Source organism: Macaca mulatta, chromosome 2, assembly GCF_049350105.2.
Source record: "Macaca mulatta isolate MMU2019108-1 chromosome 2, T2T-MMU8v2.0, whole genome shotgun sequence".
NCBI lineage: Eukaryota > Metazoa > Chordata > Mammalia > Primates > Cercopithecidae > Macaca > Macaca mulatta.
In genome coordinates this window covers 155,312,873-155,340,285 of record NC_133407.1, presented here as the reverse complement: position 1 = coordinate 155,340,285, position 27,413 = coordinate 155,312,873, and the positions used below count along the sequence as shown (strand labels likewise).

The window sequence follows — 27,413 nt, the reverse complement described above, 5'->3', positions numbered from 1 at the left end:
TTCCCATCCCCACACCAACACAGTTCTCAAGTCACCAATGCGTAAAAGGCTTCAGTGATCCACCCCTATAGCCAAAAGGCACTGCTCGGTCTCTTCAGCATTCGCTGATGGTTCACTCCTGGAAACATTTTTCCACTTGGCTTCATGACACTACGTAGTCCTGGTCTTTCTCGTCCCAGGTGAGGACAGTCCTGGTCTTTGTCAACCCAAGTGGCCACTATTACTTCGTCATCCTAATGTTCAGTTCTGGATCTCTTCTTATTCTACACCCTTCCTAGGCACTGTCCCCTGCCACAGCCTCTTTCTCACCTTTTCCATAACCTTGTCTAGGCCCAGCAACCCCACATTTACCACTGTCACACCAGACCTTAGAGTTCCAGGCCTGAGTATCCACCTGCCCAGGGACATTCCCACTTGGATGTCCCAAGCACCTCCATTTTGCCATGTCTGAAACAGAATTCAGTATCAGTTCCTCACAACTGGTCTTCTACAGACTTCCCCAGTAATCCCTCAACCCACCTGTCAATATTTAGGCTGTTTGTAAGCCACTCATGCAAACATTCAGTAACCCAACTACGTGTCATAGATTGGTCTGAACACCTAGCTGTTAACATAAAGATGAGCACATCAGATAAAACTCCTGCCCTATTGAAGCTAGTTCAGTAATCACACACATTCCAACTGTGGTATATGAGGTGGAGAAGAGGTACAAAGGAAAACAAGAGGGTACCACAGGAGTCGACTGAGTGTGGCAGGCTGTGGATGGCTTCCTGACACAGTAACCTTAAGATGTTGCATGAGGCTGAGCAGGAATTCATTAGGTGGAGACAGGGAGTGAACCCCTGCAGAGAGGAAAGAGGGGCAGAAAGCCTGGCACTCACTGGCACTGTTGATTCTCCACCTGACCTTTCAATCCCTTGCCCCTTGAGAGGAACTCTCTCTGCTTTGCTCATCACTGTTGCCTTGATGCTGAGTAAAACATGACTCACAGGAAGGATGCAAAAACTACAAAAACGGAGGCCTTACTCCACTACTCCATTCTGTGACCTAAGCCACTTCACCTCTTTCAACACTCTGGTACCTCTTTCAACACTCTGGTACTAGAATACCTCAGTGTTCTAATAAGTAAAATGTAAATACTTGCCTTACAAACCTGCTGAGAAGCAAATCCATTATTTAGTAAATAAAAAGCACTTGATAAAAGCACTATTCCCAAAATTAAGAATTATGAGAGATCTTCAACAGACCAAAAACAAATGTTCACAGTCCCTGCTTTATTTCCATTTGTTCACACACACTTTAAAAAAAAAAAAAAAAAAAAAAAACACATGCACTCACAAAATACCCAAACATCAGGAATTAGAAGGGCATAAAACAGGGGGCTTTATAGGCTGAAAAAATACCCTAGCTTCAGAACAGAACACCAATCAAATATTGAAAATTCCTTTGTTCAAAACACAAAGATGTTTTGTTTTTAATTGGAGTTTTTTTTTCTTTTTTTTTAAAAAAAGGAAAGATTTAAGGACAAACAGCAAGCTTCTCACACTGCCTGAGGCAGGGCCTGGTTTCTCTTCCTTGAAGGCCTTTTACAGATGTCAGCCTTCACTGGCCTCCATGCACAACCTCCCACTACCACCCATTCTGCCTGCCACTGCAAAGTGCAGGCACCCTGGGCCCCCCTGAGGATGCGGGCAGGGGCTACAGGGCATCCAGGATGTGGTCGATCTTGGTGACCAGCTCCTGGCGCTTTCCTGAGATGAGCTTCTCATTCTCAATGTACGTGTCTTTCTTGAGCTTGCCAGCCACCAGGCGCTCAGCCTCCACCGCCGACTTCAGCACCAGCTCCTTGACCTGTGCATCCAGCTTCTGCATTTCGCTCACCTGGCCGAGGTAAGAGCAGGGCAGGACTTGTGAGCGATCCTCCCACCCCACTCGGCAGGTCCCACCATCTCCCAGGCTTATAGACCCCAGAGCTCCACAGGGATCAGCCACAAATGCAGCCAACAGCACAGTGTCCCAGGGCAGCAGGGCTGGCTATGGAGGAAGATAGGCCTGGCTTCAAATGCCAACTTCACCACCCACAAGCCCTGTTCTTACGCCCTTGTGAACAAGCCCTGCACCATCCCTGGGCCTCATCTACGTTCCAGGACTCTGAGAACTGAGTGTGAAAGTACTTGGCAGCACCTGGCACGCGCCCTGGCACATAGCAGCTCCTCTATGAACGTCACTTCTCTCCCTGCAGCTTGCCAAATTAGGTCCAGGGATTCAATTAGGCAAAAGATCAATGGCAAGGGAAGGGGGGGTGACAGCCATTGTCACCTACTGTATGTCACATTGAGGACTGGTATAGTCACATTCATTCAACATTCAACAAATTAGTAAGCCATGGCGCAAGGCACAATTCTAGGTTCCAGAAAACAGCACTAAGGACAGATAAGGGATCTTGCCCTTAGATGCTGACATATAATTCACACTTAAGTAGAAGAATAAATTGTTTCAGAAAGTGGTAGGTGTGGGCCAGGCATGGTGGCTCACATCTGTAATTCCAGCACTTTGAAGGCCACGGCAGGCAGAACACTTGAGCTCAGGAGTTCAAGACCAGCCTGGGCAACATAGCAAAACCCCACCTCTACAAAAAATACAAAAAATTAGCTGGGCATGGTGGTGTGCACCTGTGAGCCCAGCTACTTGGGAGGCTGAGGTAGGATTGCTTGAGCCTAGAGGTGGGGCTTGCAGTGAGCTGAGATTGCGCCACTACACTCCAGCATGGGCAACAGAGTGAAACCCTGTCTCAAAAACAACAAAAAAAAAAGTGAGGCCGGGCGCAGTGGCTCACGCCTGTAATCCCAGCACTTTGGGAGGCCAAGGCGGGCAGATCACAAGGTCAGGAGATCGAGACCATCCTGGCTAACACGGTGAAACCCTGTCTCTACTAAAAATACAAAAAAATTAGCCGGGCGTGGTGGCAGGCGCCTATAGTCCCAGCTGCTGGGGAGGCTAAGGCAGGAGAATGGCGTGAACCCAGGAGGCGGAGTTTGCAGTGAGCCGAGATCGCACCACTGCACTCCAGCCTGGGTGATAGAGAGAAAAAAGTGGTAAGCGCTATGAGGAAATTCACATAGGGTGAGGAGAGGGAATGCCAGGAAGTGCACAGGGAGTCAGTGACTCTGAGGGGCACCTCTGCGAAAAGGTTACTATCCTCATTTACAGATAACTCCTTTACATAGCTTGTATCAGGCAGGGTTCTGAATATTTTGCATTAACTCATTTTACACTCACAACCCCTATGAGGGGCTAAAAGCATTCCCATTTTACAGATGAGGAAACTGAGGCACAGAAGTTAGGTGACTTGGCCAGGTTTACGAACTCTGAATCAGAGCCTGGATTCGAACCTATTGATTCTAAAGTCTAGGTTCATTTTACCATGACATAAGCGGCCTGGGACCTACAACAGTCTGGCCTCCAGGAGAGGATGCAGCTACTCTCAATACTGGCCATATGGGCACACAGTGCTGAGGAGGCTGGCAGAGCTTCCTCCACACCCAGCTCACAACCAGGACCCCAAAATCCCTTGTTCCTCCACAAGGATTGGCACCACATGAAAAGCTATGGCCAGATGCAGTCTCATCCCACAAGCATGCAGGTAAGCAAGAGAGTTGCCTAGTGTCTGCCCTAGACAGAGCAGTGAGGCATGGAGAGCCCCAAGCCAAGCAACTCAGTGATGCCCGACACTTACTCTGTCACACAGATCAGAGCCCTCTGTCTTCAGCCTGGACTGCAGCAGTGCAATCTCACTGGTCAAGGCCTTGTGTTCGGTCTCCAGGCTCTTCTTGCCACTGTTGAGGGTGGAGATGTCCCGGGATTGCTTGTACCTATTGACAGTCTCGTCAAAGTGACGGTAAAGGCCTATTCTCTTGTTGACCAAGGTCAAGACCTGCTCTGTGATGCAGGCTACCTTCATCCTGGCTTCTGCGGCCGGATCCTGAAGGAAGGAGAGGCACCATGTGTGACAACATCCAGGCTTGGGTCCACTCCGATCTTATCTCCCAAAGAACATCTGCCACCACCAGCCATCCAAAAAAGAAATGCCACCTTCTTGGAAAGTCAGAGTCAAACCCCTACTGACACCTAATCTGGACCAGGTTCAGCAATGGGCAAAACTAGGGCCATAAAGATGAAGCCGACCGGCCGGGCCTGGTGGCTCATGCCTGTAATCCCAGTACTTTGGGAGGCCAAGGCAAGCGGATCACGAGGTCAGGAGTTCAAGACCAGCCTGACCAATATGGTGAAACCCCATCTCTACTAAAAAAAAAAAAAAAAAAAAATTAGCCGGGCATGGTGGCAGGCGCCTGTAATCTCAGCTACTCAGGGGGCTGAGGCAGGAGAATCACCTGAACCCGGGAGGTGGAGGTTGTAGTGAGCCAAGATTGTGCCACTACACTCCAGCCTGGGCGACTGAGTGAACTCTATCTCAAAAAAAAAAAAAAAAAAAAAAAAAAAAAAAAAGATGAAGCAGACTTTTTACTTCACAGTCCAGTAAGGCAGGCAGATAGATGTGAACAAGGATGATAATGTCAGTGTGCCCTGCATATACATTACAGCAGTCTTGCCCATTTAATCAGCAGGAAATATTAGATAAACCAAAATTAAGGGACATTCTATAAAACTGGTCTCTACACTACAAATGTCAAGGTTATTAAACACAAAGAAAGGACCAGGAATGAATGGTGGGTCACACCTATAATCCCCACACTTTGGGCAGCTGAGGCAGGAGGATCACTTGAGGTCAGGGGTTCAAGACCAGCCTGGGTAACATAAGGAGACTCCATCTCTACAAAAAAAAATGTTGGCCAGGTGCAGTGGCTCACACCTGTAATCCCAACATTTTGGGAGGCCAAGGCAGGCAGATTGCTTGAGTCCACGAGTTCGAGACCAGCCTAGCCAACATGACAAAACCCTGTCTCTAATAAAAATACAAAAAATTAGCTAGGCATGGTGGTGCATGCTTGTAGTCCCAGCTACTCAGGGAGCTGAGATGGGAGGATCACTGTATCCCAGGAGGTCAAGGCTGCAGTGAGCCCTGATCGTGCCACTATACTCCAGCCTGGGTAACCGAGTGAGACTCTGTCTCGAAAAAAAAAAAGACAACAACTTTTTTTTAATTAGCTGGGCATGATGGCATGCTCCCAAACTACCTGGGAGGATGAGGTGGGAGGATGGCTTGAACCCAGGAGTTCCAGGCTGCAGTGAGCTGTGATTGATCAGGGGACAGTCAGCAAAATTATGGACTCCATGTTGGTCAACAGTACTAATTAACTGGCCAATTAATAGTATTAATTAACTAATTAATTACACTATCCATTCTTTGAGGAAGAAGGCACAGAAGGCAGAACAGTGGAGCCACTTACCACAAAGTTCTGAACGTGCTGTTCTACCAGATTTTTAGCAACATTACATTTCCTGAATTTGATCATTATATTGTGATTATGTAAGAGAATACCCTTGCTCTCAGGCTACACACATGCTCAACTATTCAAGGGTAAAGGGGCACAATGTCTACAACTTAACCTCCAATGATTCAGCAAAAATAATTAAACACACATCCACACGCATGCATGCACGCACGCACACACGCGCGCACACACACACACACAGAGTTATTCCTCCAGGTCCCCCACTCTCCGACTATCTGCACATACTCAAGTCCTGTAGTCAGCCCTGCAAAACCCAAGCATACAAAAAGTCAGCCCTCCACATATTTGGTTTCAGATCCCTCAAACACTGTATTGGGTATTGTATTTCCTATCTGCATTTGATTGAAAAAAATCTGGCCAGGCGCAGTGGCTCACACCTGCAATCCCAGCACTTTGGGAGGCCGAGGCGGACGGATCACAAGGTCACGAGATTTGAGACCATCCTGGCTAACACTGTGAAACCCCTGTCTCTACTAAAAATACAAAAAATTAGCCGGGTGTGGTGGCACATACCTGTAGTCCCAGCTACTCAGGAGGCTGAGGCAGGAGAATTGCTTGAACCCAGGAGGCGGAGGTTGCAGCAAGCCGACAGCACACCACTGCACTCCAGCCTGGGCAACAGAGCAAGACTCCGTCTCAAAAAAAAAAGAAAAGAAAAACATAAAAACATCTACATATAAGTGGACCCACACAGTTCAGCTGGATCAACATCTTTGCTCACAGGTCCCACCAAAACCCCTCCCTGCTGTCTCAAAAACATCAGCCCCTCCAGCTGAATGCCCTTCCCCACCTTCTTTGCCTGTCACCTCCTCAGGGTAGCCTTGGGGCCTGCCAGGTTGCCCCATTCAAAGCACACCCTTGGTGCACACCTGTAGTCCCAGCTACTCAGGAGGCTGAGGCAGAAGAATCGCTCAAACCCAGGAGGCAGAGGTTGCAGTCAGCGGAGATAGCGCCACTGCACTCCAGCCTGGAGACAGAGCGAGACTCCATCTCAAAAAAAAAAAAATAGAAAAAAGCACACCCTGTGCCTGTCATCACATTCCCACAGTCCTCAAGCACCAGCTATGCTCATCTCCTCCCCCAGGCCTCACCCACCTGACTACAATAAGTGCCTGGTACTAGCACCTACCCTGGGGCATGGTGCCAAGAGCCCTAAGGAACAATGAGAGAATGAGAAATGGAGGAAAGAAGGAAGAAAAGACCAAGAGGATGACCTGAGGATAATGGCAGTGCAGCCTGGGGAGGACCAAGGAGTCACAGAGCCTGTCTGTCAGGGAGCAGAGAGTGGGGGTGGGGAGAAGGGTGCTGATGGGGCCAGGTTAGTGGTTTCTGCTCCCAACAAGGGATCACCACAGGGGAAGGGAGAGGGGACACTGGCAAGGGGACTAAGAGGGGAGTTCCACCTCCCAAGTTCCACTGAATAACAAGAAGCAAAACAGCTAAACAACAAGCACCAATCTTTTCGTTTTTCCTACCTCACCTGAGCATCCAAGTTACTCTGTCTCCAGAGACAAAACAAGACAGAAGCAGGGACTTAACCTCCTGTGCTGGTGACCACAAGCAACAAAAACAAAGTACCCTTCTGGCAAGGATGAGCACAGGCAGAGGTCTTCTGGCCATGGCGTCTTGCCCTGGGCTCACTGTGAGGATCAGTGCTCAAGCTGGCAAAATATTACCAAGGACACAAATGACAAGTAGGAAGAAGGCTGAGAGGGTACCTTAGTGATGGAGAAGTCCAGCCGAACATAGATGATGACGGTGAAGAACAGGATGTAGAAGGCCGCCACCACCAGCAGGGGCTCCTGCAGCATGAGCACCTTGTTGAACGTGTAGTGGACCTGGGAGAAGCAAGAGGACAGCTTCATTGGAGCTGCAGGGACACGGGAGCCTAGACTCACCCAGGCTGGCCCACTTGACCTGCTGCCCCACCCTAAGACCAGAAGACGCTGTGAGCTCAAATGACTCCAGCCCAAGGAAGGATGGGGAGTGAGTTCTTGGCCCCAGAGCTCACTGTCTGGGGAAGATGACATGGAAGGCAAACAGTGGAGCCACTCACCACAATGTCCTGAATGTGCTGTTCCACCAGATTTTTCTTGTAGGCAACAATCACAGGGCGGCCGAATGTGTCCAGATAGGTGTAGTGCAGCTCATCTGGGGCACGGCTGATTTCATAGGGACTATCAATTTCAATGTTCCTGGAAGAAGATGGGAATAAAACATAGCCTCCAACTAACTACTCCAATAAACCAGGTTTAGAATCAGAGAATTCCAAGGCTAAGGGGCCTTTCAAGGTCACTAAGTTTACACTCCTCCACTCTGCTCCCTTCCCAGCTATGGAGAACACCCACTCTCTTGAGACAGGGGAGCCAGTGCCACAGAGCCCTCTGTTTTAAAGCCCTTGTCTGCTGGGACAACAACTGTCCCTCTGAATCTTCCACTCCCAAGTTCTCACAGATACTGGCCCCACTCCTTGGAGTCACAAAGCTGACACAGCTCTCCTGTACATCCGACCCAGTGAGTCCCTCGGGGGCTTGAACAGATGCCTCACGGGCTGTTCTGAATGTTCTTTCTCTTCACATGAATAAGAGCTTCTTACGGGGCAGGGGACATGTCCTGCTTTTGTCTCCCCAGGCCCACTGTCCCTTCTCCTGGTAAACAGCACAACCTGGATTTACGTGAGGAACTATCCTTCCCCTATGGAATGTTCTCCACAGGAAGAAAATCAAGGGGTCTCTCATTCTGTCAGTCAGAGTGGACATGTCACTCAAGAGAGGCCAAGTAGATGTTCCCTGATAAAGTAAATCTAGAGCAAAGTGACACAAAGACTGTGCCCCTAGAACATACGCTCCCATTAGAGTACCACAAGGGTACAACCAGAAAAATCAGGTGCAAAGGAAAGGAACAGTCACACTCACTTGGCTCCTTCAGGCAGGATGATCTTCACAGTCAGAGAATCTATCACTTGTTCATCAAACACATGGTCTACAAACCTCATCTTCAGTGCATACTGGTCACCTGAAGGATCAAGCAAGCATAAGCAATGATGTGGAAAACAGATCAAATGGGCAGGAGAGAAAGAAGTACAGGGGCTCACATAAAGACAAAGCAACTAGACAGCAAAACCAAAAACCCACGGACCATGTTTACAACAAAACCAGGCAACAAAGTATCTCTACTGAACCACACAACACAGAGACAGGGATGGGGGTCAAAACACCGACAGCCACAAAACCAGGCAACAAAGTATCTCTACTGAACCACACAACACAGAGACAGGGATGGGGGTCAAAACACCGACGGCCACAAAACCAGGCAACAAAGTATCTCTACTGAACCACACAACACAGAGACAGGGATGGGGGTCAAAACACCGACAGCCACAAGACCTTCACGTTATCAGTGTCTGTAAAGGAGAAAGCAGAGAGAAGCAACAGGGCAACTGGTGTGCTTGAGAACAGCAGAACCCCAAAACACACAACCGGGATTCCCTAGAGAGCACAGAAGGCCAATGTGAGGAGTGGCTGAAACTCGGAGCACTCATGCCCTGCCTAATGGTGAGTGAAACAGGCCTGCAGAAGGTCACGAGTCTGCAGCAGTCTAGTCCCTGAGAGCAGAACTCCCCTTCTGGGACAGTGCCCTACAATAAGAAACCGCTCAACACAATCAAAATTGAGCATGACAGGGACAATGGAACTCAAAAACCGCGCAGGTGAAAGCTCAGAAATCAAGTCACGTGTTTTTGCAGTATACCACACTAAAATAGCAGAGATCTGGGAAGGTACAAAAGCCACCCTACACCATCCCTCCTTTGGAAAGGTCACATTAAAAATGATCAACAGACAGTGGCTCATGCCTGTAATCCCAGCACTTTGGGAGGCAGAGGCTGGCAGATCACCTAAGGTCAGGAGTTCAAGACCAGCCTGGCCAACATGGTGAAACCCTGTCTCTACTACAAAAATTAGCCAGGTGTGGTGGCACATGCCTGTAATTCCAGCAACTTGGGAAGCTGAGGTAAGAAAATTGCTTGAACCCAGGAGGTGGAGGTTGTAGTAAGCTGAGATTGTGCCACTGTACTCCAGCCTGGGCGACAGTGCGAGACTCCATCTCAAAAAAAAAAAAAAAGGAAGAAGAAAACAATAAGTTATATAAGAAAAATGGGATGGAAATGAGAACATCCCTATAAGAAAAATGAAAACATGCCAGAAAGACGTCCATAAAAATGAACCAGGAGACTGCTCCTGCTATTCCAAAACAAGCTAAAGGTATTTAAAAAATGACACAAGTGATGCAAGAACAATGTAAACAATTAGAAAAATTCAGGCTGGGCGTGCTGGTTCATGTCTGTAATCCCAAGCACTTTAGGAGGCCGAGGTAGGTGGATCACCTGAGGTCGGGAGTTCGAGACCAGCCTGGCCAACACAGTGAAATCCCATCTCTACTAAGAATAAAAAATTAGCTGGGCATGGTGGCACGCGCCTGTAGTCCCAGCTACTCGGGAAACTGAGGCAGGAGACTCTCTTGAACCTGGCAGGCGGAGGTTGCAGTGAGCTGAGATCGCGCCACTGCACTCCAGCCTGGGAGGTTACAGTCAGCTGAGATTGCACCACTGCACTCCAGCCTGGGTGACAGAGTGAGACTCCATCTCAAAAAAATAAGTAAATAAGTAAATAAATTAGAAATAAAAAGCATTTTAGGAATTAAGGCTAAGCTAGATAGAGTGAATATAGATGGATTAAAGTGAATAACAACAAACAATAATGCTTTAAGATAAATGCGAAGAAAAGCAACTTTAATTATTTTTTAGAGACAGAGTCTTGCTCTGTCACCCAGGATAGAGGGCAACTTCCTGGGCTCAAGTGTTACTCTGGCCTCAGCCTCCCGAGTAGCTAAAACTACAGGTGTGAGCCAGATAATTTTTCACTTAAAAAAATTTTTTTGTAGAAACCCATTTTCACAATGTTGCCCTGGCTGGTCTCAAACTCCTGAGCTTAAGCAATTCTCCTGCCTCAGCCTCCCAGAAAAGTTTTAAATGAAAAAACGGGCCTGGCACAGTAGCTTCAACCTATAATCCCAGCACTTTGGGAGGCCAAGGCAAGTGGATCACTTGAGGTCAGTTCAAAACCTGCCTGACCAACGTAGTGAAACCCCATCTCTACTAAAAATACAATAAATAGCCAGGCATGATGGCAGGTGCCTGTAGTCTCAGCTACTCGGGAGGCTGAGGCAGGAGAATCGCCTGAACCTAGGAAGCGGAGGTTGCAGTGAGCGGAGATCGCGCCAAGAAAAATAGATGTAGGAGTTAACTGCAGATTAATAGATAAGACAGGCCAGGCGCGGTGGCTCACGTCTGTAATCCCAGCACTTTGGGAGGCTGAGGCAGGTGGACCACAAGGTCAGGAGATCGAGACCATCCTGGCTAATATGGTGAAACCCTGTCTCTACTAAAAAATACAAAAAAAAATTAGCTGGGCGTGGTGGTGGGCGCCTGTAGTCCCAGCTGCTCGGGAGGCTGAGGCAGGAGAATGGCGTGAATCCGGGAGACGGAGCTTGTAGTGAGCCGAGATGGCGCCACTGCACTCCAGCCTGAGCAACAGAACGAGACTCCGTCTCAAAACAAAAAAAAAAAAAAAAAAAAAGATTAATAGATAAGACAAATTGAAGAGATTGAAAAGGGCAAAACTAAGGTATAGTATATAGAGACATATACTTGGGTGTTAAAACTACAAAGAAATTCAAGAAAGTGATTACTCAAAGTCAGGGAAGTGATTACTTTATGGAGAAGGAAGAGGTGCATGGAACACTTTTTGAGTAACTAGCAAATTTTGGTTTATTGACGGGAGGGGGTGGAGAGTGGCACAAGGTGTTCCTCTTATAATAATTCACTGAACTATATATATTTTTGTGTGGTTTTCTATATCTTATTTTTCAATAAAAAGGTTTAAAAAAAAAGACTTGGCTGGGCATGGTGGCTCTCACCTATAATCCCAGCACTTTGGGAGTCCAAGGCAGGTGGATCACCTGAGGTCAGGAGTTCAAGACCAGCCTAGCCAACATGGTGAAACCGTGTCTCTACTAAAAATACAAAAAATTAGCTGAGCGTGGTGGTGGGCGCCTATAATCCCAACTACTCGGGAGAGTGAAGCAAGAGAATCACTTCAACCGGGAGGTTGAGGTTGCAGTGAGCCAAGACCGCACCATTCCACTCCAACATGGGTGGCAAGAGTGAGACTCTGTCTCAAAAAAAAGAAAGACTTGAAGAAAATACGACAAAATGTTTACAATCATTAGTTCTGGGTGCTCATATAAAAGTGTGTTTTATTATTCTCTGAATTTTATTTTTTAAATAACTCAAAAACTATTTAAAGGAATTTAAGCAGTTCCATCTGATGACAGAACTACAAGGAGAGGACTTTTACATGCTGTTCGAATTGACTATCAAATGCATGTATTACTTTTACAATAGTAACTTGTACCCACTTAATAAAAGTTCCTGATAAACCAGTCTTCCTAAGAATGACAAATGAACACTCCCTATCTATAAAGACTGGTAATTGAAAGAAAAAAAATGCACAAAATTAAAGAAAAGGTTAGTTCCTCCCTTGCTATTGAAGACTGACCCAAATTATAGAGGTACTCATAGCTTGGGAGGTTGTAGCCAACGATGTAATGAGTCTTCCACCCGCCAAAGAGAGGGAAGCGAGGCCGGATTTCCATCTCTACAGAGTCATCCAAAATAAGGAGGTGGCTGGTGGAAACATTGCCAATCTCATCCCTGTAATAAACATCCTGGGCAGCAGCAGGGAGGATGGTCTGCAAGAGAGTAGATATGCCCTTCTATAACTCCAGGAGTCAGCTCAAAGAGGAAATGATCCTAAACACAGAAGACTTTCTGCACCAAGATCCTCACATGGTACTACTTAATTAAAACAGTCCCCAAACACAACCTAAAAAAGTCTAACTTTCCCACAAAGGTTTCAGAATTTCTAGAAATTGCGTCAACCTCTCAATCAAGGGTGCTAACTACCCAAATTCTTCTAAACAGTAAATAATTAAGGGAATTGCAAATACCTTTGTGAACACTGAAGACTTGATACAAAGGTAAAAATAATCTTTCAAGTTATTTTGCAAATAAAGATGGAATATGGAAGAAATTTCATCAAATTACTAGGTGGTAGGGTTACAGAAAGGGTTTTTCTACTTGATATTCTTCATTGTATCTTCCAAATCTGTCAGTGTATTTTGATCATGGGAGGAAGGGATAACACCTTTCTTCACATACTGACCCCTTCTATCATACATAAGTTAAAAAAAAAAGTTTATCAGATTTCATTTATAAGACAAAAAAGATTTAGAAACTATATGCAATATGAAAAAATGTTTTTTAAAAACATTACAAAAGGGCCGGGCACAGTGGCTCACGCATGTAATCCCAGCAGCCTGTAATCCCAGCACTTTGGGAGGCCGAGGCGGGTGAATCACCTGAGGTCAGCAGTTCGAGACCAGCCTGAACAATGTGATGAAACCTCACCTCTACTATAAACACAAAAATTAGCCGGGCATGGGGGCATGCGCCTGTAATCCCAGTTACTCAGGAGGCTGAGACAGGAGAATTGCTTGAACCCGGGAGGAAGAAGTTGCAATGAGCCAAGATCGGGCCATTGCACTCTAGCCCTGGGCAACAATAGTGAAAACTCCATCTCAAAAAAAAAAGAAAAGAACAAAGAAATAGGTCAAAATGTCAGCTGTGTTTGGGTGGCGTGGTACTGAGTATGCTTTTCCTTTTTCTATTCAAATTTTCATTTAAAAAATATGGTTTAGGCTGGACATAGTGGCTCACGCCTGTAATCGCAGCACTTTGGGAGGGTAAGGCAGGCAGGTCACTTGAGGCCAGGAGTTCAAGACTAGCCTGGCCAACATGGTGAAACCCCGTCTCTACTAAAAATACAAAAATTAGTCTGGGCACAGTGGCTCACGCCTGTAATCCCGGCACTTTGGGAGGCCGAGGCAGGCAGATCACGAGGTCAGGAGATCAAGACCATCCTGGCTAACACGGTGAAACCCCGTCTCTACTAAAAGTACAAAAATTAGTCAGGCGTGGTGGCGGGTGCCTGTAGTCCCAGCTACTCAGGAGGCTGAGGCAGGAGAATGGCATGAACCAGGGAGGCGGCGCTGGCAGTGAGCCGAGATCGCGCCACCGCACTCTAGCCTGGGCGACAGAGCGAGACTCCGTCTCAAAAATAAATAAATAAATAAATAAATAAAAACCACCTCCTGGGTTCAGGTCATTTCTCCTGCCTCAGCCTCCCGAGTAGCTGGGACTACAGGCACCCGCCACCACGCCCGACTAATTTTTTGTACTTTTAGTAGAGACGGGGTTTCACCGTGTTAGCCAGGATGGTCTCGATCTGATCGAGATCCACCCGCCTCGGCCTCCCAAAGTGCTGGGATTACAGGCGTGAGCCACCGCACCTGGTCATGGGGGGGGTATTTTTAAAGATTCTGTTGGTTTCTAACACTCCCAATCAACAACATGAACATCAGTCAACCCTAAACAACTGCCTATATATTTAGCTAGTTTCAAAAAGCAAAGAGTAAGTAGCTATGATGAAGTCCTCGTTTCTCACATGTCCAAGTTGAACATTCCATACCTTAAAAGAACGGATGGAGGATATTCCACTATCTGGCTGTCTCTGGTAATCATAACGTGAGAAAGGCCCCTTAAGCACAGCTCCTGTGTGCTTCAAGTCCACATTTTCTTCCACAGCAATATTACCCCAGTGAGAGACTTCAATGACTCGGGTCATGCTGGTGATGGTCAGGAAAGGGCTGTTGTTCTCATAATGTACTTTAAAAGTATCCTGGAAGGAAGGAAACAGTCCAAATTTTGGCAACAGAGAAATCACCATTAGTTTAAATCAAATTGATTGGAGACAACCTATGTATCAGCAACAGAATGGGTAAATTATGATGTATCCAACGTATGCAACATTTTAAAATGATGTTTACTAGGACTTCTTGCTAACATATGGGAAAAAATGTTCATGATATATTATTCAAAAAATAGGACACAAAACAACAACTAATGTGTTTGGAGCTGATTGTATGTATTAGGCAGTTTTATGAGTTCTAAATAAGTGCATTATCTCATTTCATTCTCAAGACAATATGATGAAGTAAGAACTACTTATCCCCATTTGACAAATAAAAATCTCAAGGCCTAGCAGTTTCCATTACCTTGTTCAAGGTCATAAACCTAAGTAGCAATACAAGGTCTGCTAAATTCTGACTTCGCTTTTTTTTTTTTTTTTTTTTCTTTTTGAGACGAGACAGTCTTGCTCTGTCACCCAGGCTGCAGTACAGTGATACAACCTCAGCTCACTGCAACCTCTGCCTCCTGGGTTCAAGCGATTCTCTTGCCTCAGCCTCCCAAGTAACTGGGATTACAGGAATGCACCACCACATCTGGCTAATTTTTGTATTTTTAGCAGAGACGGGGTTTCACCATGTTGGCCAAGCTGGTCTCGAACTCCTGACCTCAGGTGATCCGCCCACCTTGGCCTACCAAAGTGCTGGGATTACAGGCGTGAGGTATCACACCGCCCAGCCAGCTATCATGCCCAGCCTGATTTCACTCTTCTATATGTTAAACATCACCTCTCAATAAGGCCCAACACACCTTGCTTCCGAAAAGTCCATGAAAAAGACAATCTATTTTGTTAGCTCTTACAGCTAGTTTATTCACTAGTTTATTTACTCATTCTATGACTAGATTTTTAAAAGTACAATTCACTCATAATCATATTTGATAGCATTTAATGCCAGTACAAGCAAGGGCATAGGGAAACCAGCAGTTTCACACAGCTGGAATCCTAAAAAATTGATTAAATCTTTTGAAAAACTACTTGGCAAACTACAGCAAGAGGTTTTTCTCTCTTTTTTTTTTTTGTAATGAACAGGGTTTCATTCTGTCACCCAGGCTGGAGTGCAGTGGCACAATCTTGGCTCAATGCAGTCTCAACTTCCTGGGCTCAAGCAATCCTCCCACCTCAAGCCCTATGAGTAGCTGGGATTCCAGGTGCATGCCACCATGCCCAGCTAATTTTTTGTATTTTTTGTAGAGACAGAATTTCACCACGTTGCCCAAGGTGGTCTCAAGCAATCTACCTACCTTGTCCTCCCAAAGTGCTGGGATTACAAGCATGAGCCACTGTGCCCAACCAGCAAGAGATTTTTAAATGTTCATATCCTTCAATTTGAAAAACATTACTTCAGAAAATTCTGAGAATACAAAGTTATGTGCAGAGATGTATATTATAATATTAAATAGAAAAAAAAAACTAACTGTTTAACTATAGAAACTTGGCAAATGAGCTCTAGGACATCAAATCAGTGAGTTAGCCACTTAAAAATGGTGTAGCAGCTGGGCACGGTGGCTCACGCCTGTAAACTTTGGGAGGCCAAGGCGGGCAGATCACAAGGTCAGAAGTTTGAGACCAGCCTGGCCAATATGGTGAAACCTCATCTCTACTAAAAATAGAAAAATTAGTCAGGCGTGGCCGGGCGCGGTGGCTCATGCCTGTAATCCCAGCACTTTGGGAGGCCGAGACAGATGGATCACGAGGTCAGGAGATTGAGACTATCCTGGCTAACACAGTGAAACCCCGTCTCTACTAAAAATACAAAAAAATTAGCCGGCCTGGTGGCGGGTGCCTGTAGTCCCAGCTACTCGGGAGGCTGAGGCAGGAGAATGGCGTGAACCCGGGAGGCAGATCACGAGGTCAGGAGATTGAGACCATCCTGGCTAACACGGTGAAACCCCGTCTCTACTAAAAATACAAAAAAATTAGCCAGCCTGGTGGTGGGCGCCTATAGTCCCAGCTACTCGGGAGGCTGAGGCAGGAGAATGGCGTGAACCTGAGAGGCGGAGCTTGCAGTCAGCCAAGATCACACCACTGCACTACAGCCTGGGCGACAGAGCGAGACTCTGTCTCAAAAATAAAAAAATTTTAAAAAATTTAAAAAAACATAAAAAAGGCCGGGCACGGTGGCTCAAGCCTGTAATCCCAGCACTTTGGGAGGCCGAGACGGGCGGATCACAAGGTCAGGAGATCGAGACCATCCTGGCTACCACAGTGAAACCCCGTCTCTACTAAAAAAATGCAAAAAAAACTAGCCGGGCAGGTTGGCAGGCGCCTGTAGTCCCAGCTACTCGGGAGGCTGAGGCAGGAGAATTGCTTGAACCCAGGAGGTGGAGGTTGCAGTGAGCTGAGATTGAGCCACTGCACTCCAGCTTGGGTGACGGAGCAAGACTCTGTCTCAAAAAAAAAAAAAAGAAAAAAAAACACGGTTTACAGGCCGTCCGGGCACAGTGGCTCACACTTGTAATCCCAGCACTTTGGGAGGCCAGAGTGGGTAGATCATTTGAGGTCAGGAGTTTGAGACTAGCCTGGCCAACACAGTGAAACCCTGTCTCTACCGAAAAATACAAAACTTAGCCAGGCGTGGTGGCACATGCCTGTAAGTCCCAGCTACTGGGAAGGTTGAGGTGGGAGAATCACTTAAACTCAAGAGGCAGAGGTTGCAGTGAACTGAGATTGCACCACTGCACTCTAGCCTGGGCGACAAGAGTAAGACCCTGTCTCAAAAAACAAAAAAAAGGTTGACAAAGGTAATGTAGTAACATGTAAAATGTTTAGAGAATATTCTAAGTGTCAAAGGTATTACACAATACTTTTACATAATATGACATTAAACATAATACATATATTAAAAAGCCCTATGCTTAGAAATGACTCAGTTACTAAAATGTCAATAGTGTCGATAGTGGTGGTGAACTGACTTCAAATCTTCCTTTATATTTGCCAAATGGTCTCTCATGAACGTTTTTTTTAATTTTTTTTTTTTGAGACAAAGTGTCACCCTGTTGCCCAGACTGGAATGCAATGGCGTGATCTCAGTTCACTGCAACCTCCACCTCCCAGGTTCAAGTGATTCTCCTGCCTCAGCCTCTCGAGTAGTTGGAATTACAGGCGCATGCCACCATGCCTGGCTAATTTTTTGTATCTTTAGTAGAGATGGGGTTTCACCATGCTGGCCAGGCTGGTCTCAAACTCCTGACCTCGTGATCTGCCAACCTCGGTCTCCCAAAGTACCAGGATTACAGGCGTGAGCCACCGCGCCCAGCCTCTCAAGTACGTTCTATTAACTTAAAATGGAGGCAAGTTTGAAAACCCAAAACCTTTATATTTTTAAAAGCCTGCATAGAGGAAAATCAAATCAGTGTCCCAATATGAACTCTCATTCAGTTTTAAGTAAGTAAAAGAAATCATGCAGTTAGAGAAAGCACAGCTCAGAGTGGCAAGGCTGTCATCTTCACAGTGGGCACATGGGCCCTGGGCACTCTACAACCACAACAGGAGGCACAGAGACCCTCCCCCTCCCCAAAAACAACCCCACAGAGCAACAATATACATAGGGAGCTATGTTTTGAGACATGGAGGAATATGAGTATGTTTACTACAAATCTGCATATATTTAGAAAGAAACACTAGAAGAATAAACCAAAAGCTAACATAAATGGTTACCAAGGAGAACAAATGAACGGGAAAATTGGAAGCAAGAATTCTCTGACTATAACTTGCCTGTTTTTTTGGAGACAGACTCTTGCTCTGTTGCCCAGGCTGGAGTGCAGTGACATGATCTTGGCTACTGCAACCCCTACCTCCTGGGTTCAAGCAGTTCTCGTGCCTCAACCTCCCTAGTAGGTGGGACTACAGTTGAGTGCAACTACACCCAGCTAATTTTTGTATTTTTAGTAGAGATGGGGTTTCACCATGTTGGCCAGGCTGGTCTTGAACTCCTAGCTTCAAGTGATCTGCCCCACCTCAGTCTCCCAAAGTGCTGGGATTACAGGCATGAGCCAGTGCACCTGGCTTTATAAGTTGTGAGAGAGATATATATATAACTTAAAATGGTACACTTGGCCTTATGTATGTATGTATATATGTGTGTGTGTATATATATGCACCTTATGTAAGTGCACTTATATATATAAGGCCATATATATATATATATATATATATATATATGCACCTGGCCTTTTAACTTGTTATATATAACTTGTTATATATAATTTTGTTATGTATAACTTGTTTTATATAATTTTGACTATGAAATCATGTTGTTTTCACATTCAAAAAATTAAGTTAATAAAAAGTTCTTAAAAGTTTAAAACAACCCAAAATGAACAGCCCTAACTATGTATCAAACTGACATTTGAAACATAAAAAAACAGACCAGGCGCAGTGACTCACAACTGTAATCCCAGCACTTTGGGAGGCCGAGGCAGGCGGATTACCTGAGGTCAAGAGTTCGAGACCAGCCTGGCCAACATGGAGAAACCCCGTCTCTACTAAAAATACAAAAATTAGCCAGGCGTGGTAGCGGGCACCTGTAATCCCAGCTACTTGGGAGGCTGAGGCAGGAGAACTGCTTGAACCCAGGAGGCAGAGGTTGCAGTGAGCCAAGATCGCCCCACTGCATTCCAGCCTGAGTGACAGATCAAGACTCCTCAAAAAAAAAAAAAAAAAAAAAAAAAGAAAAAGAAAAAAAGAAAGAACAAAAAAAGACAAAAAAAACAAACTATTATTTCATGTAGCATTAGAACAAAGTATTTTGGTTGCACATCCTTAGTGACACATGTTCTAAACACACAGAGAGATGCAAAGCAATCTTTTTTTTTTAAGAGTGGGGTGGTGCAATCATAGATAACTCTAGCCTTAACCTCCTGGGCTCAAGTAATCCTCCCACCGCCTCCCAAGTAGATGGGACGACAGGAGTGTGTCACCACGCCCAGCTTAATGTTTTTTGTAAAAATGAGGTCTCACTATGTTGCCCAGACTGGTCTTGAATTCCTGGTCACAAATGATCCTCCTGTATCGGCCTCCCAAAGTGCTAGGATTATAGGCATGAGCCACTGCACCCAGTGCAAAGAAATGTTAAACGTCTAAAATATCCACATTTTTTAGAAATGGTAAGGAAGTAGGTAGAGTAAAAAGACATGACTCCTGAGATTTCCTTTAAAATCCTCTAGCAGCCGGGCACAGTGGCTCACACCTGTAATCCCAGCACTTTGGGAGGCCAAGGCGGGCAGATCACGAGGTCAGGAGATCGAGACCATCCTGGCTAACACGGTGAAACCCTGTCTCTACTAAAAATACAAAAAATTAGCCTGGTGTGGTGGCGGGTGCCTGTAGTCCCAGCTACTCAGGAGGCTGAGGCAGGAGAATAGCATGAATCCAGGATGCAGGGCTTGCAGTGAGCCAAGATTGTGCCACTGCACTCCAGCCTGGGCGACAGAGTGAGACTCTGCCTCAAAAAAAAAAAAAAAAATTCCTCTAGCAAAGAGGCCAGGGACCACGGCTCATGCCTATAATCCCAGCACTTTGGGAGGTCAAGGCAGGAAAATCACTTGGGCCCAGGAGTTTGAGACTAGCCTGAGCAACAAAGCAAGATCATGTCTCTACAACAAAAATAAAAAATTAAATGGGCATGGTGACACACGCCTGTCATTCCAGCTACATGGGAGGCTGAGCTGGGAAGATGGACTGAGCCCAGAAGTTTGAGGTTACAGTGAGCTATGATTATGCCACTGTACTCCAGGCTGGGCAACAGAGCTGGATCCTGTCTCTTAAAAAAAAAAAAAATTTTTTTAAAGTACTCCACCAAAGAAAAAAAGAGGTGGGTTAATTATGGTAACCTGATAACCACTGAATCTAAGTGATGTGTGTGGGAGTTTATACTAGTCTTTGTACTTTGGCATGTTTGCAATTTGCCATAGTAACAAAATCTTTGTAAGCCTTAATTTCGCCCTCTCCCTTCAAGTTCCAACCGAGGCCCAACATTCAAGGAAGGCCTTCAACCACTCGGACAGCTTTGCTACCCCAGTATCTGCCCAGCCACACTATCTCAAGTCCTTACTGCCTCTGCATGGAATGTCTTGCTTCCATCTCCCCCAACACCCATTCCACCTCTCCGAATGCTACCCCCAGCCTCTACCTGTGATCCCCAAAGGAGAAACAAGACCCCCATGGAATCATTTCACTGCAGGTTAAACACTTTTGGAATGACCTTAGAAATGACTGCAGATTCCATCCACCCCACACCACCCAAGCCTATCAACCAGTAGTCACTCTGCAAGACATTCTCTGAAGCAGACAGGGATGGGCTGGACTCCACCTGAGCCTACCTGACTATAGGCAGGGACATCTCTGAAAGGCCCATAATCCAGTAGGTCCTCGGAGCGCGTGGGGTTCCCCAGTTTGGTGTAGCTCTCCACATTTCGAGAGGCAAGCTTCACACGCATGGTTTGTGTCTTCGTTGGATAGGGAGAGTAGAAATAATGGTTCCCCTCAAACACCACAAACTGTTTCTCTGACTGGGTGATCTGGGTTGGATACGGCTGAAGCACATGGGTGTAGACTGTTTCCACAATGACTGAAATCTTGGCCCCAGGATCAAGAGCAACTGGGAGCTTGACTATGAAGAATCTCCCACTAAAGGAAGAACAAGGCAAGAGAAATAAGAGAGACTGAGGATACTGAAAACACTAGTAGCAGTTCAAACTCAGAATAAAATTTTGAACCCAAAACAAAAGCAATTATCTTTAAGAGATCACCTTTTTCTTTTTGAGATGGAGTCTGGCTCTATCACTCAGGTTGCAGTGCAATGGTGCGATCTCGGCTCACTGCAACCTCTACCTACTGGGTTCAAGAGATTCTACTGCCTCAACCTCCCAAGTAGCTGGGGATTACCTATTAGAATGTTTTTAACTTTTGTTCCATTGTTGAACATTTATGTTGTTTTACACTCTTGCTATTTATAAACAGCCCTGAAAGAAACAGCTAGATATTTGTCTTAAAAGACTTAAATTATTTTTTTTCTTCTTCTGAGATGGAGTCTTGCTCTGTCACCCAGGCTGGAGTGCAGTTATGCGATCTCAGCTCACTGCAACTTCCACCTCCCAGGTTCAAACGATTCTCTTGCCTCAGCCTCCCGAGTGGCTGGGACTACAGGCACCTGCCACCGTGTCCGGTTAATAAAAGACTTAAATTATTACATTAAAGGTGATCTCTTGGCCAGGTGTGGGGGCTCACGCCTGTAATCCCAGCACTTTGGGAGGCCGAGTCAGGCAGATCACCTGAGGCCAGGAGTTCAAGACCAGCCTAGGTAACATGGCAAAACCCTGTGTCTACTAAAAATGCATACACACACACACACACACACACACACACACACACTAGCTGTGTGTGGTGGTACACACCTCTAGTCCCAGCTACTCAGGAGGCTGAGGTGGAAGGATGGTTTGAGCCCTGGAGGTGGAGGTTGCAGTGAGTCAACATGGCACCACAGTAATGCAGCCTGGGCAACAAAGCCAGACCCTGTCTCAAGAAAAAAAAAAAAAAATCCTCTAGGACAGATGCAGTGGTTCACACCTGTAATCCCAGCACTTTGAGAGGCCAAGGCAGGAGGATGGCTTGAGCTCAGGAGGTCAAGATCAGCCTGGGCAACATAGCTAGACCTCCTCTCTACAAAAAAAAGAAAAGAAAAAAAGAAAAGAAAAAAATGTGTAATACAGCAGGCACTTCCTGAGCAACTTGCCTAGTTTATGATCCCGTATGAGCCCAACCCTGACATAACCTTGAACAAGAGACAAGGTATATTGTTTGTCAGCTTACCTTTTACCCTTAATTTTGGTTTCACGTACTTCCAAATTGTTGTCTTCCTCATCTTCTCCCTTCACCTAGAACAGAAAAAGATAGTTTGTTCTTCACGTCTTTTGGCTTCTAAATTTTGAGTCAATAATTAACCAAGTGCTTCAGTACATCCCCATTAAAGTAGTCAAACTACCAGAACTTTTTAGAGATTGAATTTTCTTTTCAGTAACAATTTTTTTTCTCTGAAACACAAGAATATTGTCAAAGACTTACTTTTACAAAGTGGCATATGGCCAGACGCAGTGGCTCACACCTGTAATCCCAGCACTTTGGGAGTCTGAGGCAGGCGGATCACCTGAGGTCAGGAGTTCGAGACCAGCCTGACCAACATGGAGAAACCCCATCTCTACTAAAAATACAAAATTAGCGAGGCATGGTGGCACATGCCTGTAATCCCAGCTGCTCAGGAGGCTGAGGCAGGAGAATCGCTTGAACCCGGGAGGTGGAGATTGCAGTGAGCTGAGATGGCACCATCACACTCCAGCCTGGGCAACAAGAGCAAAACTTCGCCTCAAAATAAATAAATAAATAAATAAAAGTGGCATAAAACTTCTATAAATGCATATTTTCCTGAATGATGAAATACACATATACACAGAAAGATTACACTTCCAAATATACTTCTCAAAGGCCTCTTTCTTGATGCTTTTCTTCCTCATTTATATTCAAATAAGCATACTCAAAGAAATGTATTAGTGATGTAACAGAAAAGTCTCGGGGCCGGGCGTGGTGGCTCACGCCTGTAATCCCAGCACTTTGGGAGGCCAAGGCGGGTGGATCACCAGGTCAGGAGTTCAAGACCAGTCTGGCCAATATAGTGAAACCCCGTCTCTACTAAAAATACAAAAAATTAGCTGGGTATGGTGGTGTGTGCCTGTAATCCCAGCTACTCGGGAGGCTGAGGCAGGAGAATTTCGTGAACCTGGGAGGCAGAGGCTGCAGTGAGCTGAAATCATGCCATTGCACTCCAGCCCAGGCGACAGTGCAAGACTCCGTCTCAAAAAAAAAAAGTCTCAGGGGTTTTTATTTTTGTACAGACAGGGTCTCCCTATATTGCCCAGACTGGTTTTGAATTCTTGGGCTCAAGCAATCCTCCCACAGATTACAGGCATGAGATACAATGCCCAGCTTAAAACTGTTTTTTCACTAATATAAGAGTTAAAACTGGCCAGGCACAGTGGCTCACGCCTGTAATCCCAGCACTTTGGGAGGCAGAGGGGGGTGGATCACCTGAGGTCAGGAGTTCGAGACCAACCTGGCCAACATGGTGAAACTTCGTCTCTACTAAAAATACAAATTAGCTGGACGTGGTCGTGGGCGCCTGTAATCCCAGTTACTTAGGAGGCTGAGGCAGGAGAATTGCTTGAACCCAGGAGGCGGAGGTTGCAGTGAGCTGTGACCATGCCACTGTACTCCAGCCTGGGCAACAAGAGTGAAACTCCATCTCAAAAAAAAAAAAAAAAGTTGGTCGGGCGCGGTGATTCACATTTTGAGAGGCCGAGGCAGGCAGATCACGTGAGGTCAGGAGATCGAGACCATCCTGGCCAACATGGTGAAACCCCATCTCTACTAAAAATACAAAAATTAGCCAGGCGTGGTGGCGGGCACCTGTAAGCCCAGCTACTTGGGAGGCTAAAGCAGAAGAATCGCTTGAATCTGGAAGGCAGAGGTTGCAGTGAGCCGAGATCGTGCCACTGCACTCACTCCAGCCTGGGCGACAGAGTGAGACTCCCTCTCAAAAAAAAAAAAAAAAAAAGTTAACATTGGCAAAAATCCCTTGGGGAGGAGCCAATGACCACTGTTTGGGGTACCTCACAGCAACAAGCTATGTAACCAGGAAAAGGACGTTCACTCCAGCAGGCTGCAGGGGTTTTCTGAGAAAGAGGAGTTATCTCCAATCATAAGACTCTGGAGCAGGCTGCAAGGGAGAAGTGTATACATACCCCACTGATCTCTCTGCCAACCCACCCTCAACTGAAAAAAACAAAAATTAGGCTATCTTTTAGGACTTAAGTAGTGATTCCCAGTAGGATACAAAAAGCTGTAATGGTGAACTTTTAAAATATTATATCAAAAAGTCTAAAACAATCATACAATCATCCTCAATAAAGCTGTACAGTCTAACACAAACAACAAGTTTCATGACTTTGACTAGAATCTTATCACAATGGGAACCAGCCAGGCCAAGTGCAGTGGCTCACACCTGTAATCCCAGCACTTTGGGAGGCCAAGTCAGGCGGATCACGAAGTCAAGAGATCAAAACCATCCTGGCCAACATGGTGAAACCTTGTCTCTATGAAAAAAACACAAAAATTATCTGGCCATGGTGGCACGCGTCTTTAGTCCCAGCTACTCAGGAGGCTGAGGCAGGAGAATCACTTGAACCCGGGAGGCAGAGGTTGCACTGAGCTGAGACCGCACCACTGCACTCCAGCCTGGCGACAGAGCGAGACTCCATCTCAAAAAAAAATAATAATAACAAAAATTAGCCGGGCATGGTGGCATGGGCCAGTTACTCCAGAGGCTGAGACAGGAGAATCGCTTGAACCCAGGAGGCAGAGGTTGCAGTGAGCCAAGATAGGGCCATTGCACTCCAGCTTGGGCAACAAGAGTGAAACTCCGTCTCAAAACAAAAAAGAAAGAAAGAAAAGAACCCACTGAAAAACATTTCAACAACCTCATCAGTTTCCAACACAACTGTTGGAAAATATGCACCTCCTTGTTTTTTTTTTTTTTTTTTTTTTTTAGACGGAGTCTGGCTCTGTCATCCAGGCGGGAGTGCAGTGGCCGGATCTCAGCTCACTGCAAGCTCCGCCTCCCGGGTTTACGCCATTCTCCTGCCTCAGCCTCCCGAGTAGCTGGGACTACAGGCGCCCGCCACCTCACCTGGCTAGTTTTTTGTATTTTTTTAGTAGAGACGGGGTTTCACCATGTTAGCCAGGATGGTCTCGATCTCCTGACCTCGTGATTCGCCCGTCTCGGCCTCCCAAAGTGCTGGGATTACAGGCTTGAGCCACCGCGCCCGGCCGCACCTCCTTGTTAAGTTCATCATCCAGTTGTTTCCCACTGGGATAAGAGTACAAAATAGCACATATATCCATTTAACTAGTGTCTTGGACTACAAAATTTAAAATGATTTTAAATAAATCTGTTGATGTGACTGCAGGTCTTATACCCAATACAACCCTACCTCACAGCCATCAAAGCCAGAAGAGGCAACATTATACAGTGTGAGAATACACAAATTATGGAATAAGCTGGAGCCCTGACTTACTCTGCACTGTAAGACCACATGTAGGGGGCTAAATAACTTAATCTGCCAGACTACAGCCTCCTTGCCTGCTATATGAGGACTTATCCCTTAAATGGTTGCTATGAGGGCTAAATTAAAATATATTTAAAATACCCACCATAATATCTGACACAAAGTAGAGTCCCAGTAAGAAAGTATCTTACCACAAAAACAAAGAACAAAAGGAAACTTCTGGAGGTGATAGATATGTTTATTACCCGGATTGTGGTAATGGTAACACCAGTGTATATGTATTTTGAATATATTAACAATAGGCAGTTTTTTGTATACCAATTATACCTCAATAAAGTTGGGAGAAAAAATAAAAACAACATAAAATAAGCACATTAACCTAGCTCGCAGGCATGATGGCAGGATAGCCGAGCTCCTGCTGTGGTTCACTTATACTGTAACAAGCTCATTAAATCACAACTGGCTTCTATAAAGAATAGGATTTAACATTCAAGACATTCAAAGGTGGCAAGGCAAATTTACATGAAGTTTTGATCTATCTTTCCACAAGCCTTTGAGTAAAACTTTATTTCATCACGGACAAGGCATGAAAGAAAATAGGAGTCATTTCAGAAACGTAATCTCTATAAACCCAGCTTTATAGCTCCATATTCAGTCAGAGAACGAAGTTTGCTTAGAGGGAAATGTGACACTGTAATGACTATTCTCTCAACAAATAATTAGGTAATCATTTAATGAAATTGTTTAACAACAATAGTAATAAAAAACAAACCTCTGTGTAAGTATATTCTCTCTACTCCCAAACCCAACATTTTCTTTGGTGATCACTGAAATACCTGGAAACACTTAAGCCAAACACAGCCATTTATTGCCGAGGTTAAGAATGAGAAGCAGTAGGGGGACGGGAGAAAACTGGACTTTCCTTTTCTGTACGGCATAAGAAAACTTATATTACGTGCAGGAATTTCAAAATTAACTTTAAGAAGAGTTTTAACATTTAGAAAGTGTTCATTAGCAACCTTAAGAAATGCGTCACATGAATAGGGATTTCAAGTGATTACTGACTTAAAGATGCCAAACCTGTTACATTTCTGATGGTTCTCTATGTCTAGAAAGAAGCACCTACAACGGACCAGATACTGAATTAAGAGAATGAAATTCATTTTAATTCAGTTATTTGTCCTCCACTTGGGCCACGGCGTCAGGCCGTGAGAAATGAAGTCCGGCGCCCGCTGGCACCGGGCCGAGTGGCTGCCGCGCTCGCCTTACGGAAGGGAGATGCGTTCTATCGGCCAGAGGTCGCCCGAGCGGTGCCGAGAACGGCCCCCGCAAGGGCAAGCTCCGAGGCGGGTCCGCTGCGAATCCCAGCAGCTGCCCACGCGAGCAGCGACCCGCGCGGGGGCAGGCCAGTGCTGACGTGGCCCAGGCATGAGGGTGCGCGTGCACCGGCCGCGGAGGCGCAGGGGCCCCGAGGCAATCCCACCGACCCCTGCGCCTCGCCCGCCGCCCAGGTCTCCGCATTTCCTGAGGCCTAGAGGGGCGCGGGCGGAGTCGGGGGACCGGCAGGAAGGGAGGCGGGAAGGGCCCCGGGAGCGGCGGCGAGGGGTGGCCCACACTCACCTGCACGCCCAGGTGCGCCAGCCGAGCCTCGAGCTCAGGCTCCAAAGCCAGAAGGAAAGAGGTAGCTCGGGACGTGGAGCTGCCGCCCAGGTGCGCCAGGACCACCTCAGCCGTCACCTTAGCCAGGTGGCTGCTTAGGTCCACTGTGCGCTTCACGTCCTCGTTGATCAGCGGCGGTGCCTCGGAGGAGGCACTGCCTGGCGCCGGGGTCCAGGACCCGAGCAACAGGAGCAGAAATAAGCGGGCGACTGGCGCCTCCATGACCGAGAAGAGCAGAG

At 46.2% G+C, this 27,413-nt stretch overlaps 1 protein-coding gene across 4 annotated transcripts; it reads right to left on the bottom strand.

Moving 5' to 3' along the window:
- Nucleotides 1-1,254: 1,254 nt before the first annotated feature.
- On the bottom strand, nt 1,255-27,413 carry RPN1 (ribophorin I). Of its 4 annotated transcripts, none has more exons than XR_013413381.1 (10): nt 27,136-27,413; nt 22,211-22,275; nt 20,722-21,028; nt 14,123-14,332; nt 12,092-12,284; nt 8,390-8,489; nt 7,531-7,669; nt 7,167-7,312; nt 3,737-4,021; nt 1,255-1,881 (listed from the first exon to the last, which is right to left on the bottom strand). XR_013413381.1 is itself a non-coding variant. In XM_077990626.1 (10 exons), the coding sequence occupies exons 1-10, from the start codon at nt 27,394-27,396 to the stop codon at nt 1,699-1,701; spliced, it is 1,872 nt and encodes a 623-aa protein (XP_077846752.1). In that variant the 5' UTR covers nt 27,397-27,413; the 3' UTR covers nt 1,255-1,698.

Coding starts and splice junctions, on each gene's coding strand:
- RPN1 (XM_077990625.1), bottom strand. CDS start 27,396: ATGGAGGCGCCAGTCGCCCGCTTATTTCTGCTCCTGTTGCTCGGGTCC. Junction 22,276..27,135: donor TGGCGCACCTGGGCGTGCAG/GTGAGTGTGGGC, acceptor TTTCTGTTCTAG/GTGAAGGGAGAAGATGAGGA. Junction 1,882..3,736: donor GCTCTGATCTGTGTGACAGA/GTAAGTGTCGGG, acceptor TACCTCGGCCAG/GTGAGCGAAATGCAGAAGCT.